Source organism: Melopsittacus undulatus, chromosome 1 (assembly GCF_012275295.1).
Source record: "Melopsittacus undulatus isolate bMelUnd1 chromosome 1, bMelUnd1.mat.Z, whole genome shotgun sequence".
Classification (NCBI taxonomy): domain Eukaryota; kingdom Metazoa; phylum Chordata; class Aves; order Psittaciformes; family Psittaculidae; genus Melopsittacus; species Melopsittacus undulatus.
The window spans coordinates 115,209,034-115,225,864 of NC_047527.1; the positions used below are offsets into that span (position 1 = coordinate 115,209,034).

Here is a 16,831-nt window from a genome sequence, read left to right on the forward strand (position 1 = left end):
GGACAATCTCTTTTAGAAACAAACTAATAGTTAAATTCATCACATTGGGTGTGACCCACTATATACTTAACAATTCCCTGGCTAGTCTTCATGGCTGTATGTGAAGAATTTGTCATAGGATAGGATGTGAACAGCATTTCTTTAACATAATGCTTTACCAGTCAAATATCAATGCACCTCAATAGCTGGCTAGGGGAAATATTTGCAGAGTATTATGAAAGAAATAAAGCTTATTCTAGTATTACAGAACAAGAGGAAATTTTTGTTTGCATTTATTTCAGCTGTAAAGAACCCTATATTAATAACATGAACCTGAGAAGCAGGAAGAGAATCTTCAGGAGTCAGGAAATTGCACTGTGACTCTCACTGCTCTAGTCTGGTACAGTGAGATTAATAACAAACAAAAATGTAGTTTTGTATTAAAGATGTTTATCATAGACCAAATAAGTCAAAGCCCAGAATTCTGTCAAGCGTGCCTAACAATGATTTAAAAGTCACAAAAATTTAGAAAGCACACAAACATCTTGAATGGCAGCTTTCTGCTGTTTTCTTCATATCGAAGTTACTATAGTTAATTTTCAAAGCCTGAGTCAGTCCTGTAGACTCAGAACAAGTTAACTGTGGTAGCTAAATGGTCCAAGCTTCCCTTGTGAGTCTTAGATGCTCCAACTGCTTAAAGGCTGAACTTTCAAATTCCTCCAGGTGCTAGTTCTGCTGAAATTCAAGGTAGAGAGAACCTAGATTCCAGCCTGTAATGCCACTCCATTACCTGCTAAATGTAGTACAGTAGTCACAAAGGGAAAGTACAGCATCTATGCACATTGTATGATGTTTCCTAGGCCTGCCTAATTGGACAGCTTTCTGTAAGGTGCCCCTAGGTTCTTGCACGTAGGGGAATGATCTGAAACACTGCTTTGTGTTCTCTCAGATGCCTGTAATGCTGTCTGGCAAACATGTTCAGCTGCACTCAGAATCTTCAGCAGCCACCCTTTGGGCTGGGTAACTGCCTCAGGTAATGTAAAAGAACTCAAAATTCTGGAATATATTCAAACTAGATATGAAAACAATTTAAAATTGTTTTCAACATGCCCTAAAGTACTGTATATGCTAGACTTTTGGTTTTAATATTCTCTTCTGTGATTATTCTACCCAAAAATGTCTTTCTCTCCAACAACTGGGGAGAGATCCCTTACCTTGTAGCCACTGAGAAATGCAGGTTCATGCTTGATAAGATTGTTTACAGTTCTGCTGTTCACATAACAGCTGCAAGCAACAGGCAGAACAAGAATAAAAGCTCTTACTTCATCCTCTAATTGGCAAGCTTCTATCTAGGTACGCCATAACTCTTGAAATATTCTGTATTTTCGTGCCTTTCTTGGCTATTTTTGGTGTTTACATATCAAACTGAGCTATCAAATGTTTGTTATGACTTCTTGGAAGGAGAATACATACTGGAGTTGCAAAGGTGAACAGGTAACTCCACAATAATGTTTGTCTTGGGCTGCTTTCTTCATATATCCCTGACCCCAACCTTGTATTTTCAACATTCCTTTACATTAGAGTTGTAAAATGGTAGATACTGCATGTCCTGCTTTTATCAGTAACAGGGTAAGAGAAGAAAAGATGTGTTACTGAAATTGTGAAGTTAATTCTGTAAAGGCCCAAGGTACAATAAGGGATTTGCATATAAGTCTAAACTCTGCTTTGTTTCTCTATGTGTCACGTCTTCCATCTGCTCCTTTATGTCTTTTGGCTACGTGTCCAGACCTACCCAGACCTACGTGTTAGTATGATCTACCCTATTTTATTTGTTCTTTTCCTCTCTGATAATTTTCCATGGTTGTACGTCTAAAAGTGCTTATCCTTTTCCTTCTATTTTTAGTTCTAAACAAAGATAATAGAAATGCTTTACAGAATGCTTACAGTCTTTCTCACAGTTAAGGCCTCAATATCAAGTTTCAGATAATAATTTTTTGGCCTTAATAAAAAAAAAAGGCTTTGAAAACCCACAGTAAATTCATACATTCTACACCAGTTCATACTAAAAAAAAATCAGTGTTACTAACAAGCAAAATCCTTGGCAGCTTCATTTCCATCATGTACAAAGAACCTCATGAATTCTGGTTGCTATTAATTCTCTTGGTTTACAGAACAAGGAATTTGTCTCATTTGCAACAAAACTAAAAAAAATAAATCAAATAAATAAACAAAAAAATACATTTTATGCCAGTGAAAATATCTTACATGGAGAAGAGCAACTCTGTGGGTTGGACCAGTGGCTGCTGATAGCAGCACTACCCTTCAAATGTACCCCAGCTAAATATATCTAGCTTTTAATTTCCATACTCGTATTTATTGTTATTAGCAAGACATGACACTTCATTTTACCTATTAAATGAGTCCTGGGAAGTTGTTGGAAGAGAAGAATACCAAAAGGAAGACTTGACAAAATGCAGTCATCCAACCTTGACAGGAAGAATAAACATTTCCTGCTTAAGTTTTTCAGTACAATGCCGGAGGAATTTATTTTTTAGCATCTTGTTCATGTTAGTATTTTTAAAATTGTTAAGTTTCTCTCTGTAGTGTAGTTACAACAATCTCCTGTATTGCAGTAGTCTGATAAAGAATGCCGTTTAAAACACAGAAGATTGTAATAATAACCCAACTAGTCACGAAGTTAGAAGAAATCAGTACTCATACAGCAGTGGCAAAACTGATCTGAGTTTCTAGCTGTAATCCAAATAGCTTCAGAACTATAGAGCCGAGTTCTGTTTCTGCAACAGCAGTTTTATCTGTAATGTGGTGGTAACCAAGTCAAAATGCATTGGGTCTAGAGTGAATGTGTGCTTTAGGAGGGGTTTTTCCCATCTCCAAGCAAGAAAAATCTTGAAATCTTGAAAACTGGTTGTGGGTACAAATCAGTAGCATTTAATCCCCAGTTTTAGATGAAATATTCAACTTTCTTTCTTAATAGTTGTATGAAATGTTCACAGGCAATTGAAAGGCAAACGTCTTTAGGGATTTTGCCCATTATGAAAATCTACTATATATTTTGCAAAAATATTTTTATTTATGTAGGTTTGTGCAAGTCTTTATATGCTGTTTATCAAATTCATTACTTTTTATTAAGTTTATTTTAAAGCACTATTAAAGGAACTGGTTTTTTTTTTTCTCCAGTATAACTCAGTCTTCATATACAGGCATCACTTCTGTGGCAGACATTCTGGAGTCAGCCAGTGTCACTTTGTAAACCTGGTCTTCTGTTCTTTCAGACATGTTGTCCATGGTAGCAAAAATACATCTAAAAATAGTTCCTTAATCCGCCAAAAAGCAAACAAATCTGGCTTCATATAAGAAACAAAGCATTTACTCCAAAATGATTTTTAATTGCTTTAGCGTTTAGCCAGATTTTAATTGGGGATTTGTTTATAGAAGTTTTCTTAACACCAGATGCCTAAGCTATTAATTGTCTATCAGTTCTAATGTAAGTGCACTAGCAGAATGCAAGTAAAAGCCAGCCCACATTGGACAACAAACTCCTGTTGTAGACAGACCCATAGTGTCCTCTGGATTCAGCTGTTATGACTTGTGACCTACCTGTCTCAATGACTACATTTCAGAAAAGTAGTGTACCAACTTGAAATGTCTGCTTACTTGAATGGTAAAAGCCCCTCAGGTATCAGTAAGCATATTTCATTATATCCAAGTCTCCCCTAAAAGCAACTTCTTCTTCCTTTAATAATTTCCAGTGCAGGAAAGGCAGAATTCTACCAGTTGTATATTTAACAGATAATTATCAAAAATTATAAACAACTTGCACTTTTAAGAAAATGAAAAGCTAATTTTCCCTGCGGGGAACTGAGAGGTTGTTAGCATTTTGCCCAGAAGCCATCTTATAAAAAGGATAGAGCAAGTCCAGATTTGAACTTCTTACATGGGAATGTAAAGGTAGACTATGATCAGAACAACCCAAGAGAAGAAAAAAGGTCCCTCTCATCTGTGAGGCTGTTAAAGCTAAGTATTAATAATTATATTAACAGAATTGGAAGGGGGAGGAGGAGAGGGGTAGAAGGCTGTGTGGACCCTGATCTGCTTTCCTTCTGCTGGACCAACAGCATGAGCAACATGGCAGTGGGCTGAAGGCTCTGGGAAGACACAGCTTGCTCTAGCACATGCACAGGGTTGTGGAAGGAGCACCTGCTCGTAAGTCAGCAAGGATGGAAAGCAAGATTAATGAACTATTGGAAGTTTGCTTTCTGGCATCCTTTTTTCTCCATACAGCATAAGCAAAAACCTGTTAAAATGTCAGCTTAAAGCACACCAGCTTAATCTTCTCCACTGACTTACTCAGCCCAGGCCTCCTACCTAGCTGTCCAAACCCTTCCACCATCCTGCCAGTCTGTCACTGGCGCTGGCTTCTCCAAGGCGGTAGCTGCTTCCACCTTACCAAGGCTACCCGTGCCCTGTACAGTGCTTTCTCAACACCCATCCCATGACTGCACGTACACCTCAGTTTACGAGTTACAGCCCGGATCTCCTGTCCTCTTTAGAGACCTTTACCTATCCAGCCTATCGTGTCACGGCTTAAGAAAAGCTGCCGAGCGCCTGCCTGGCGAGCCTCGGAGGCGGGGGACCCGGCCCGAATCACAGGGCTACAGCCCCTCGCCCGGGGCCAGCTCTATCTGGTTCCCCCCTTGCGGCCGCTGCCAGGCTCCCCCACACCTCTCTGTGCCGCGGCCCGGCGCCGGCGCCAGCCCCAGCCCCAGCCGCTCTCCCCCGGCCCGGCCCCGCCCCGCCGCAGCCCCTCGGCAGGGCGCAGGAAGATGGCCGGGGAAGGCGGGAGCGGCGGAGTGGCGCGGAGCGGCGGAGGCCGCGGCGTTGTGGTAAATGCAAAGCGTCGCCAGGCCCGCCCCGGGCGGTCGTGCTCGGCAGTGCGCGATCCTCTCCCCGATCATCCCCCCGCTTCCCCTCCGCTCCTTTCCGCCCTCCGCCGCCATGCGCTGCGCAGACCCTTCTCCCCCCGTCCCTCAGCGCCGTACCCCACGACTGTCGCTCCCCCCGGTGCTTTGTGCTTGACCCCCCGCGCTGGCCTGGACCTTCCCTGCAGGGCTCCACTCCTTGCCTTGCCTCTCTGCTTGGCCCCCACCCGAGGCCGCCCCCAGCCCCCGCCTGTCCCCTCACGGAGCCTGCTCCGGGCTCCCTCGCCGGCACTCGGGCCGCGGCCCCTCACTGCGCTGCCTCACCGGGCCGCCCGCTGTCCCCAGCCCTGCGGGTCTGCCGGATGGGGACGATACCCGGCCCCGCCGGGCTCCCCGGACTACGGGTGGGCAGACTGGCCGGCTCCCCAGGCTTCACCGGGCTCCTGGTTTCCATCATGAGAACAGTCCTGAATTACCCCGGGCGGTGGCGGAGGTGGCTGTGCGCTTCACAAGGTAGCTTGAGTAACTGAGGTCAGGATGCCCAAGGATGGCGTTCACCAAAACGCTTAGAGGCCTGGGCCCCGTGAGCTCTGTAAAAGCACGCTGTCCATCTGCCCCTTGATCTTCTGTTGTGGGAAGAAGCCCGAACTTTGGCAGTGCGCTTTGAGGACCACTGGGGCTAAATAAATTGTGCAAAAATTATGTAGAGACAGAACAAGGGGAATATCTTTAAACTGAAAGAGGGTATCTTTAGGTTAGATGTAAGGAAGAAATTCTTTGCTATGGGAGTGGTGAGGCAGTGTCACAGGCTGCCCAGAAGCTGTGGCTGCCTTAACCCTGACAGTGTTCAGGGCCAGGTTGGACAGGACTTTGAGCAACATGGTCTAGTGGAAGGTGCCCGTGCCCACGGCAGGAGGATTGGAACTAGATTATATTTAAGGTCGTTTCCAACCCAAACCACTCTATGATTGTATGAAATGAATAAATATGCTCCTTATTCTGAGGAACAAACCAGATTCTCCTGTGAAGCAAATTCCATCACTGTCACTGCCTTAGGAATGTTTGTATTTTATTGTGGCATTGCGATTTTAACCAAGGTGTAGAACTGCTACCCAGATCATGGAGCAGAGCTGGGGGCTCTGTGTAGGCAGTGTTGCATCCAGTCCATACCAGCCTTCACTCCATCCCCTGCCAAAGAAACCTATTGCTGTGTGTTGGAGCTCTGACTGAAACCACTGCACATCAACCACCTCTCCTGGCACCTCTGTTGTGAATGACTTTTTTTAAGTGGGTGTCTGTGTTTAGCACCAAAGCAACGTGAGGATATTGCAAAGGAGGCTGTGAATTCTCATAACTATGTTCTGCTGCTTACTATGCATGTGTGCATGTGATCCTCAACCCATCTCTCCCCCCAACCAAAAGTAAGGCTTTTGCAGCATGATTCAAGTTTACAAAGCTAGACTTTGCTAGATGCTTGCTCCTTTGCTTTATACCAAAGCAGAATCCAGATCCTTGTTGCTTTGAGGTGAGTACTGTGCTGAGACCTCACAACAAAACTAGCAATGTGCTTCCAGAAGTGTTGAATGTCTCTGGCCTCTCTCTTAATGCCTCGAGGGAGTGTTTTTGGGTATTGCCATGTATTTGTGTACCTTTTTGTCTGTGTTCACACCAACTTCTGAAAGACCTGCTGGAGAATTTCTGCTGGGCTGCTTGAACATGCCAGGCCTGAACTTTAAAAACAGACCTTTCTTTCAGTGTGGGATTTTTTTTTACACATCTGTGTACCGATATATTGAGTATGTATATTTATTTATCCAGTTGAATGCTGTCTTTATATTGAAACAATTGCAAATATTTCCTTCAGATTTTCAAGGGCTAAAGCCAGAAGTAAAAAGAAGTTGAATTTAAAATTTAATTTGAGGTGGCTGTTTTTTCATGCTTGGCTATTAAACTGAGGATAATCACACTTTTTTTTTTAATTCATAAGCAGAATACTCATAAAAATTTAGAGTTACATGAAAATTGTCCCATTGTATACAAGTGTGAATAGCTTTAGGGTAGATGACAATTTCTCCTTAATGTTGGGAAGTGCCTTAAAAGAAAGAAGAATATGAAATAGGCTTATCATATTCGAAAGATAATTAATTAGAAAGTATATGTGAATTTAATCTTATTGGTCAAATGCCAGCTAGCACTTGTAACTGAGAACTTCTGTATTATTGCAAATCGATGCAGTTTATATTCTTTTATTCAGATAGGATAGATAGGAGAATCAAAATTTCATCCTGATCCTGTTTCCTAAAGGACTTACTGTAACCTAAGTAAAACCTGTTGGTTTGGATGAGTTCTGAAGAAGTTTCTATCCATTTAGTTTAATCTTCTGCATCACACTAAACACGTGGAATTTGACCAGGATGCATCAGTAGCAGTATTGATGAGGGTTCTTAGTGGGTGCTTGCAGTCCTTAGGCAATTTAAATCACTATCTGAAATTGTTTCCTTTTATGTTAAGATACTTTTGAACAAAACCCTGCCAGAGAGCTCATTGCTACAAAATGTTTAAAAAGTTTCAGCCACCCTTATATGCTGAAAATGAAGATGGGAAAATTGGCTTCGCAGGCCTCCTGCAGCAGGGTTTCTGGAGCAAGATTGGCCTCTTAATTAAAAACCCTGTCAAGGAAGATATTTATAATCTCATGTTTCTGTGGAAATAAGGAGCATAACTAAGTAACTTTTTTATTTTTTCTAGTTTCAAGGCTTGTGTAAGTCCAGTGATCTCCGAGCCATGCTTTTTATGGGGGAGTGTTCAGTGGTAGTTACCAACAAAAACCTGGTTTTGGGATAAAGAAGCAGTTGGGCAGAGTTAAGAAAACACAGCAGCTGAGGCATCTGTAGGTGTCGGTGAATATGCAAAAAAAACCCCAAGCAAGTGAAAATCCGTAAGGCAGAATAGTGTTTCTGTACAGCATGAGGCAGGGCTATGCTGAAGTTCATGAAGACTGGATGTGGAGGAACACCTCAACGTCAAATACCTTGTGTTAGCTTTGAGTTTTTTGGAGACATGATTTATTGCTATACCACATGAAATTACAAGCAGAGGTTAGTTTCAGTGATGGGCCTTTAAAGGTTATATTTAGCAGACATGCCATTAAGATGTGCACTTTACAAAGACAAGATTCTCACCATTTATCCCTCTACTCAAGGTTCATGTGGGCAAGCCTTAGAAAGAAGAAAGAATATATGACTTGAGGAACATGATTGTAAAAAAAACCTATTAGGTGTTGCTTTTTGTTGTGAACCAATATTGAAGCAAAGCTTTGTAAAGATTCCAAGATGCCTTTTGAGCCTGCAGGTCTCATCTTTCATAGGAATTCTGAAAATTGTTGGTTTGCAGTTTGTTTAGTTCTTGTGCTGATGAGTTTGCGCTTTCTGAAGCCTTTACCTGTTGGCTTATTTTTGACCTACTTAATCCCTGTTGCCACTCAGTGCTCTGGGATCTCCTAATTATTGTATCCCAATACTTATAGAACTAAAGTATATTAAATCTGTAAAATATTTTTTTCTGTAAATGTATGGGTTTATAGAGTAGCTGATCATAAATTGAGAGGTAGACATTTTGTAATCACTCATCTTTGATGACTGATGTAAATCAAGAACCTCATCTTTGGCAAGAAGTACAATCTTCCACTGATTTGTACAGATACCTTCCATGAACCACATAATTTATTCTCCCTGCCCTACATGCTATTTCATCTGTAGAATATTTATTTATTTATGTATGACTTTAAAGTACCTCTATACCAGAAATGTATAATTTTAATGTAAGATTTTACAACTTTTAATTCCACTGTCTGAATCTCCCATTGGAGAACCCCTTCTTACTGGTAATCTTACATTTGTCTTTCGAATTTGAAATTAGTAAGAAACTTAGTCTTGCCACTAATTTAGTACTAAATACTTATTCTGTCTAGTTGTTTATAGTTTCAGGTGAAATTTCTCACATTCTGTGGGTGAAAAAAACCCCTGTAGCATTTGGTTTCTCAGGTATACTGAGAAGCAAAATAATTAACAGGAAAAGTGAAACAGTAAATCATGAGTGGAAGAGAGTAGGTCATATGATTAATTAAGCCAATAAACTGTACTAGAACAGCCAAAAGAGTGTACTAGAACGCTGATTTTATATCAGTTACGTATTGTCAAACACCATTAAGTATTCTTAACAGCATTATTTGATATTTCAGATTTCAGACAATTGGCCTGGATACAGTCTGGATTTGTTCACTTATCCTCAGCACTACTATGGAGATCTGGAATATGTGCTCATACCACATGGCATTATTGTTGACAGGTATGTGTTGGTTGAATGTTACTAAATAAATTCTTTCATCAGTAGTATTACTCTGTTTCATAAAGCTCATCATCCACAGACTGTGTATATGATATTTTTCTTAAAATATTGTATTAGCAATTATAAAAATATTTAATTTTACAAACAAAAAAATACTTGAAGATTAGGAAATACCAGACTTGTAATTTATTGCTTTTACAACTCCCTGTCTAATTTCTTTCACTGAATATCTGATTTGGGCATTAAATGAGACTGGTGCCACAAAAAGTCAAGTGGTCATATAGTGAAATTGGCATTGGAATGTAAACTACAAGGGAGCTGAACTCAAGGTGAAAGAGCAAGTACAAAGCTTTGAATATAGTTATACTTGAAAGTCTCACTTGCACCCAAACCGTCCTGTGTTTCTAATACGAAAAGGAGAAAACCCGACATTGAGTTATGTACAACTTTGGCAACTCCCTAGTACAAGTTGTTAATGCTGATTAACCTAACGGTTCCTGACTGCACTATTGGCTTCTGCCATTCAACACAACCAAAAAGCGTGTCAGGGACTGTTTGGGTCCAGGTGCTAGGTCTGGAAGGTAGCAGTGTGAAAGCTTGACCAGCCCGCATTCCTTACTTTGTAGTTCCCATGTACTCTCCATGTAGGCATCTGGTGCTGCTTTGGTATTTGTGCTAGTCCAGCTCAGTGTTCATGCTCACTAACTGTTCATGATGAACTGTTCAAAATCTTTTGAAAAAGTTACAAAATTGAAATGGTAATTTTCAACAGTGTATTTATTGGAAATATCTGAATGGAATTTCATGGGACTTTTCAGCCTGCAGCTTTCTGTCTACCACATATAAACAGCCAGTTGTAAGTACTGAATTCATTGGAACTCCTTGAAAGAAGATTGTAGACATCCCTCATAAGGAAGAGTTAAGGCTCCTTTATTTTTAAAACACAAGCTTTCTTTCATTGCATTTTCAGTAACCATTGTGTTGAATTTTAGGAAGAAGGTTCAGCACTTGAGAAAATTCTCTGGATTGGTAGCTATTAAATATAAGTTTAAAAAATTGTATGTCTTTTATTTAGAAGTTGAAATTAGTACGTTTTTGTCTATGCTGGAGTTCAAACTCTTTTAAAATATAAAATGGTCTTTGGCAGTTTTTGAAATTTCAAATCATCAGACAATCTGAGAAGAATATATATATAAAAATCACTAGCAAAATGTTTATTTTTTATGGGAGGTTTTTCCTTGTTATTTTCAGACTTCATAAGAGATGCTAAAAGACTGGTTTACTAATCTTCAGTAAAGGAAGTGAAAGTCATTTACTAATCTTCATTCTTACATGAGTAAAAGGAATGACATATATGAGGTCAAACAAGATGATCTAATGATACCTTATTTTTTCTTAAATCTAAAAAATGCTAATTACTGCTGTATGGAATTTACTTGAGCATTACAAGTACAAAGATGTGAAAATGAAGTGACAGCTTTTTTTCATAACTAGTATATCCAATTTAGTGCTTATTCTTCTCTGGTAAATGCACACATGTAGATTTTACTGAAGGTCAATGTATTTATGTAGTGTCAAGTGGCTAGAGAAAAAATAAAACCAAAAACTGGAATCCTGAAAGATGGGGTATATATTAGAGAATGTGTATCTTTCTGGTTCAGTCATCTGTCACGATGTGTTTGAAATGCAGAATTGACAAAGAGAAGACAGATACAGGAACCCTGCAGTTCTGGGTTCTTTGAGGCATAGATTATTCTTGTGTGCCTGACCTCAAACAAGTCACTTAAGCTCTTTGCACTTTTCTCTTTTGCTGTATGACATAGTGATAATGTACACTTTTTATAAAATGTAAGGTTAATCAGTTTGATTCACATGCTTTGCATCACTCTCTGCCTACTATGAACTTGATCCAGACCAAGCCAAGACACTTAAACATACTGTCATTCAAGCCATACATAGTGTTGCTTTGTAACCGCATGGAAAGCATACCATGAGCTTAGAGAATCTGCATCTAATGTTATTTTATCCTTAATTTTTTTGCCCCAGGACAGAACGATTGGCCAAAGATATTATGCAAGATATTGGAGACAATGATATTGTGGTTCTCTGTGTCCTCAAAGGTGGCTACAAGTTCTGTGCTGACCTTGTGGAGCACATTAAAAATCTCAGCAGAAATTCAGAAAGGTTCATCTCTATGAAAGTCGATTTTGTTAGACTGAAAAGTTACCACGTAAGTCAACAACTCATTTATGCAGCTTTATGTAGATTCTGGTTGTAAGTTCATAATATATAGTGCACTTTTATAAATGGAAAACCTATCTTTCTCCTCAAATTATAGAAAAAGTGTGAAAAATATTTTTGGTTGAAAAATCTGTAAGGTTTTCTTTCAAAATATTTGTCATGTCCCTTTATGCTTTATGGATGGTATGAATAAGGATATGAAGCATCCTCAATCTGTATTTTTTTATCTAGTCTGTCTTCACTTTCAGACAGAAAAATTCCATCATGTAAAAGAGTTCCATCATGTAAAATGTTGGCATATTGTTTCTTCTCAAAATCTTCAACAGTTCTGTCAAGTTAATTTCATGTTACTTCATTTTCCACCCTCACCCCCACATAGTTTGGCATAACTGCAAGGTAATAAATCTGTGTCTTATTCTAAATGTTTAATGCTAACTAAATGAAATGCTTTCATCTTCATACCATGCAGTTTATATAGTAGCAAAATACACCACCAGATGATGATAGTGTTTTATAAGAAAATTAAATAAGCCATTGAACCAAATCCAGTGTTGAAGTAAGGATCAAGACTTCCTGTTATCTTCAGAGGAAATTATGCAATAATGATTCATTTGTTTCAGTGAGGCAATGATAGTGCGATTACTGGCCTTTTTTTAGAATGCATGATTACAATTTCTATTTGCATAAGCTCTACATTTATAATCTACCCTGTAGCGTAGTGAGGGCACATTTCTAGAAGTTGTCCTAGAAATATCTGAGGAAGTACACTGAACAAATGGAGTGATAATACAGTTTCTCTCTGAGCACAATGCAACTTGCTGAGTCTAGTAGTTCTCACAATAACTCTATGTCCTTTCCACAGACAGGGTTTGTTTATATGGTTGGTTGGTTGGCATTTTGCTCTGACCCCAGTAACCATAAACTTTTCCTAACTTTCATAAATCCAGTCTGATCTTTTTCTATCCTGGAAGAAAAGTGGATGTGAAACTATTGTAGCCATTTGGTTAGGATTTGGTACTGGGGCCTCTCTTTCAAGAATTAGTCAGGTCTAGGAAGGACATATGCAATACTAATATTCTACAATTTCTAGCTATTTGGCAGTATTACAGAACTAATAAATAAAATACAAAGTTTGTCTCACATAAAAGCACATGGAAATTATACAATCTTTTTTCTTTTTCTTTTTTTTTTGTGTAACAATGACAGCATTTCAGTAATACTGATTGATGAATAGTGGAATTACTTAAACGTTTTTTTATTGTATTTGGCATATAGGTAATACACGTGCTTTTCCTATTATGATATCTCTTACCCAGCATGAAGATTCCCTGGTTCTAAAATTTCTTTCCTTGGTAGACAAGTTAACTCTTATTATCAATACTATCCCATAACCAGTGAGTGGCAGGAGATACATACCATAAAAGTTTGGAAATTTTCACATCATTGCTTAGGAAATCAAATAAAAGCATGTTACATCAAGCTGAAACCGCAATACAAATTTTGTTATGCAAGGATATCATTATCAAGACTAAGTCCTAGGTATCTTAGCTTCTAGTGGCTGTGCATATTTTGGATCTTAGCCTCATGTTTTAGTAGGAAGGTAGCACCTTCCCTAGAACTAGTGCTTGCATCTAGTTTTTAGAAAATAACTCATTTTTTTCTTATAGGTGCTTCCAAACAGGTCTTATGTTTAGAGCCTGAAGCTGTGTTTGATGGAGTGCTTGGAGCAGTGCTTGACACCTGCCTGGTCTTGAGAAGCTAAATGACACAGCAGTCAATATAAATTTGAAATGACATTGATACTGGTAGATTTGTTCCATGAGATATGCACAAATGTAATGCTGACTAAAGTACCAGTACCACTACCTGCTATCCTTTGTATTTTGAGTTATTGTTATATCATATCCTATCCAGGGTTTAGAGAAAGTACCCTTGTCAACATAGCTGTGGTCAGAACACTTGAGGAGCTTGCTGTTGTAGTTTGAGTGACTCTATCCTAACCTTATATGAGACTCCCAAATCCCCCATGTCACTTTATTCTGTAATAACATATCCTTCACATTGTTTTACACTTTAATTAGAGGCAAACAACTATGATCTTAAAGGTAATACTTACACATGGAGTCTTGGACCATCACCAATTCCACTTCTTAACTTCTCTTTGCCTTTTCCGTTCCATTTCCTGTTAAGACTTATTACTGCTCTCTCCTTTAAACCCTTTTTAATTTAATAGACTGCTCTTCTCATATTATTTATCCCGCTTACTTTTACTAACTGTTCTCTGTTTCTCTCCTAAAGGGAGTCCTGCTGGTCTCAATATATTTCCTTCAGATATGTCTCCCTTCCCCCCTTCCAGCTGTTTAAATCCAACAACTAATTTCAGCTCAGACTCATGGGATTTTTGAATTGTTTCATTCCAACTTCAATACTGAAAGGTTAGTTGATTTTTAAAGGTTGTAACTGAAAGTGGGATTTCTTGGTTTAATTGTGTAGCAAAAATGAGTGGTAACTGTGACCCAAAGTCAGATCTTGGCATCAGTGAAAGTATATCTTAACTGCAAAGTATCAGTGAAAAATGTTGTACTTTGATGTCTAGCATATAGATGTGACTACAGAAAAGGAGATGGCAAATCTGACCAGCTTTACATGACTTTTTGTTTTTCAAACCTGTCCTCATATTCCAGAATTTAGAATTGTAATTAGTATGTTAAGATCTGCTTTCATATTATGTAGCTGAAAGTTGGGCATGTAAGTTGGTTTTTAGACTTCATAAAAATTAATTCATTCAAAAAAAGCATAATACATGTAGTTTCTCAGGATACTAACGAGGTGAGCGGTTGCTTGTACTTCTGTAGTCAGGATGGTTTTATCGGGGTTGAGAAGTTTGACATACATGCATAAGCCTGGTCACACTTTCCTGTGTTTTACAAGTGGTGTCTTGTTTCATTATCTTAAATTGGCACGTCAGATTATTGAATGTAGTATACAGGTAATATGGGAAAACACCATTAGATTATTACTTTTAGAGGAAACAAAGTAGAATCCAACTTAGGAAACCATAGCCTAAAAATAATGTGGTTGTACTGTATACAATTTTTATATTCTGCTATAATGTTTATATTTACAGATATCAGTATTAGTTCCTAGACCTTCAATAGAATTTCTGCAGCTGCAGCTGGAGGTGCAGCTCTGTCTGCAAGCATATTTTTATTTCCTCTAGAAACTGAACTGTATTTTTCCATTTCTTTAGTTTGGGGTGGGGGTTTTGGGGGGTTTGGGGGGTTTCTTTGGTTTGGTGTAATTTTTTTTCACTAGAATTCTAAAATGATTCAGAGAAAGTTAAGAAGTTTACACATGTGAACAGGAGCTTACAGGCTCAGGTGTAGATTGGTAAAAAATTGTGTGTGCTTAATTGTAAGCAAAGTTTGTATCAGTAAATCGAGAAATAGACAATTTACAAAGAAACACATGATAACATTTGGTAACTCAGATTTTTAAGGCTTCTTAATCAGTAAGAATGGTAATAAAAATAATTGTGAAATGGGAAAGAATCATGACTGCAAGAAAGGTGAATAGTTTTCCTCCAGAAAAATATGATTCTTGGAGAATGTTGTTTCTTGTAGACTTACAGGTGATACAACACACTTGTTCTCATTTTAATTGTGTGTACTTACATGAATTCAAAGTAAGGAGATTGTTTAGGTGGGGATTTGGTTAGAGGCTGTATGGTGATTTTACAGGCTTCTAGAACAGCAGGCAAGTTAAAAGAAATCACTATGTCAGAATATGTGATTTCAGAAATAAATCTATGAAAGCATATAGACTTAAGGGTAAGAGTCAGGAAGTAGATGAAGACAAAAATAAAGTCTAATGATGGAAATTTGAATGAGAAGTAGCAGCTCTGAGTTTTAAGAGGCAGAGAACAGAAAACATAGACTTTTTTGAACAAACTCGAGTAGTGAGGCAACAAGTATAGTGGGTAGACACGGAAGTACTAGAATAGTCCTCACATGACATATGATGCAGGTGTGGAAAGCTGAATGTCAGTTTTGGTAGAAGACAAGGTATTCTGGAAACACTGATATTAGAGCTGATAGAAGTTGGCAGCTTCTTACATACTAAGTTTTAAGACATTGGATTTTGATATAACATTAGTTAGCAACAGTGGAACTGACTGCAAAGTTTTGAGTTTAAAACTGGATTAATAAAATCTAATATATTAAAATTTCACTATACCAGAATTTTCCTGAGTGATTGCTCCTCCATCAGAGCTCTGATGTTGAAAAGAGTTGAGAGTTTCAGGTTGATAGAAGAATTCAAAATTATTTTCAGAAACATGCTGGGTTGAATTCAAGGATGAAAAGTAATGGAGGAAGAAGTTAGGCTTGGCAATGTCATATAAGGAGAATATGACACCAACAGGAGAGATAAGAAACATGGATCCAGAAATTCTTTAGTATGTTTGGGATATTGATAACCTTAGCAGAGTAAAGAACTAATATGAAAGAATCCAGAAGGAAGTACAACAAAGAAAGCAGGAATGTATTATACTAGGGTGTTTACAAATTAAGGGGTAGGACTAGATAAGAAAGAATGTTTGTGGATAAAGCTCAAAGAGTGAACAAAAGAATCCAAGGACGTCGATATCAGGAAGAGAAGGACTGAATGTGGTGGTTTAGTAAAAAAACATAGCATGAGAACTATAGCTGAAGAGTGTTCACAAACAATAATTAGAGTTTCTCTTTGTTCAGTTTTGAAGACACAATCTAGGACAAGCTGATAAAGGTAAAGGTTGAAATAGAGACTGACACAGAAGAGTATGTTCTGGCTCATCTAATCTAATCCTCTAGTAATAGGTGCAACAGTATCGCCTAATCCTGTTGCAGGGGTATGACAAATATGATCTTTAAACCAGAGCTCAATTTTGAAATTGAATTGGAAAAATTAAGTAGAGAAAGTATAGAGTATTGGAAAAGTAGAGGAAATATGCAGATTCTATAGACTTTCTTGATAAGTTCTCAGCAGTGTGTCAATAGAAGGGAAAGTGAATGTGAATTAAGACTTCTTTAGTGGACAGAGAATGGAAGCTAAAAATTGAAAGACTCATAAGAGCTGTTGAAACTGGTGGCAGGGGCCGGGGGAGGAAAGGAAAGCACACACCAGTGTGTGCTTTCTATATGCATTGCAGAATTTACTGTTCATGTGAAACATTTGGTATTCCCATATCATTTTCCATAGGTGTCTATTCAATTTTCTTAATTACTATAAGTATGTTAGCAAACCTAATGTTTTGGGGAAAGGCAAGTGAATCTTGGTGACATAGT

The 16,831-nt window shown here is 38.4% G+C and overlaps 1 protein-coding gene across 1 annotated transcript in view; it reads left to right on the forward strand.

The window, feature by feature from the left end:
- The first annotated feature begins 4,821 nt into the window (after positions 1–4,821).
- Positions 4,822–16,831, forward strand: part of PRTFDC1 (phosphoribosyl transferase domain containing 1) — a 45,724-nt gene continuing 33,714 nt past the window's right edge. Inside the window, exons 1-3 of the mRNA XM_005152974.4 lie at positions 4,822–4,883; positions 9,160–9,266; positions 11,313–11,496. Of these exons, the coding sequence (XP_005153031.1) occupies positions 4,824–4,883; positions 9,160–9,266; positions 11,313–11,496 (351 nt within the window). The 5' untranslated portion in view covers positions 4,822–4,823. The remainder of the gene's footprint in view (positions 4,884–9,159; positions 9,267–11,312; positions 11,497–16,831) is intronic.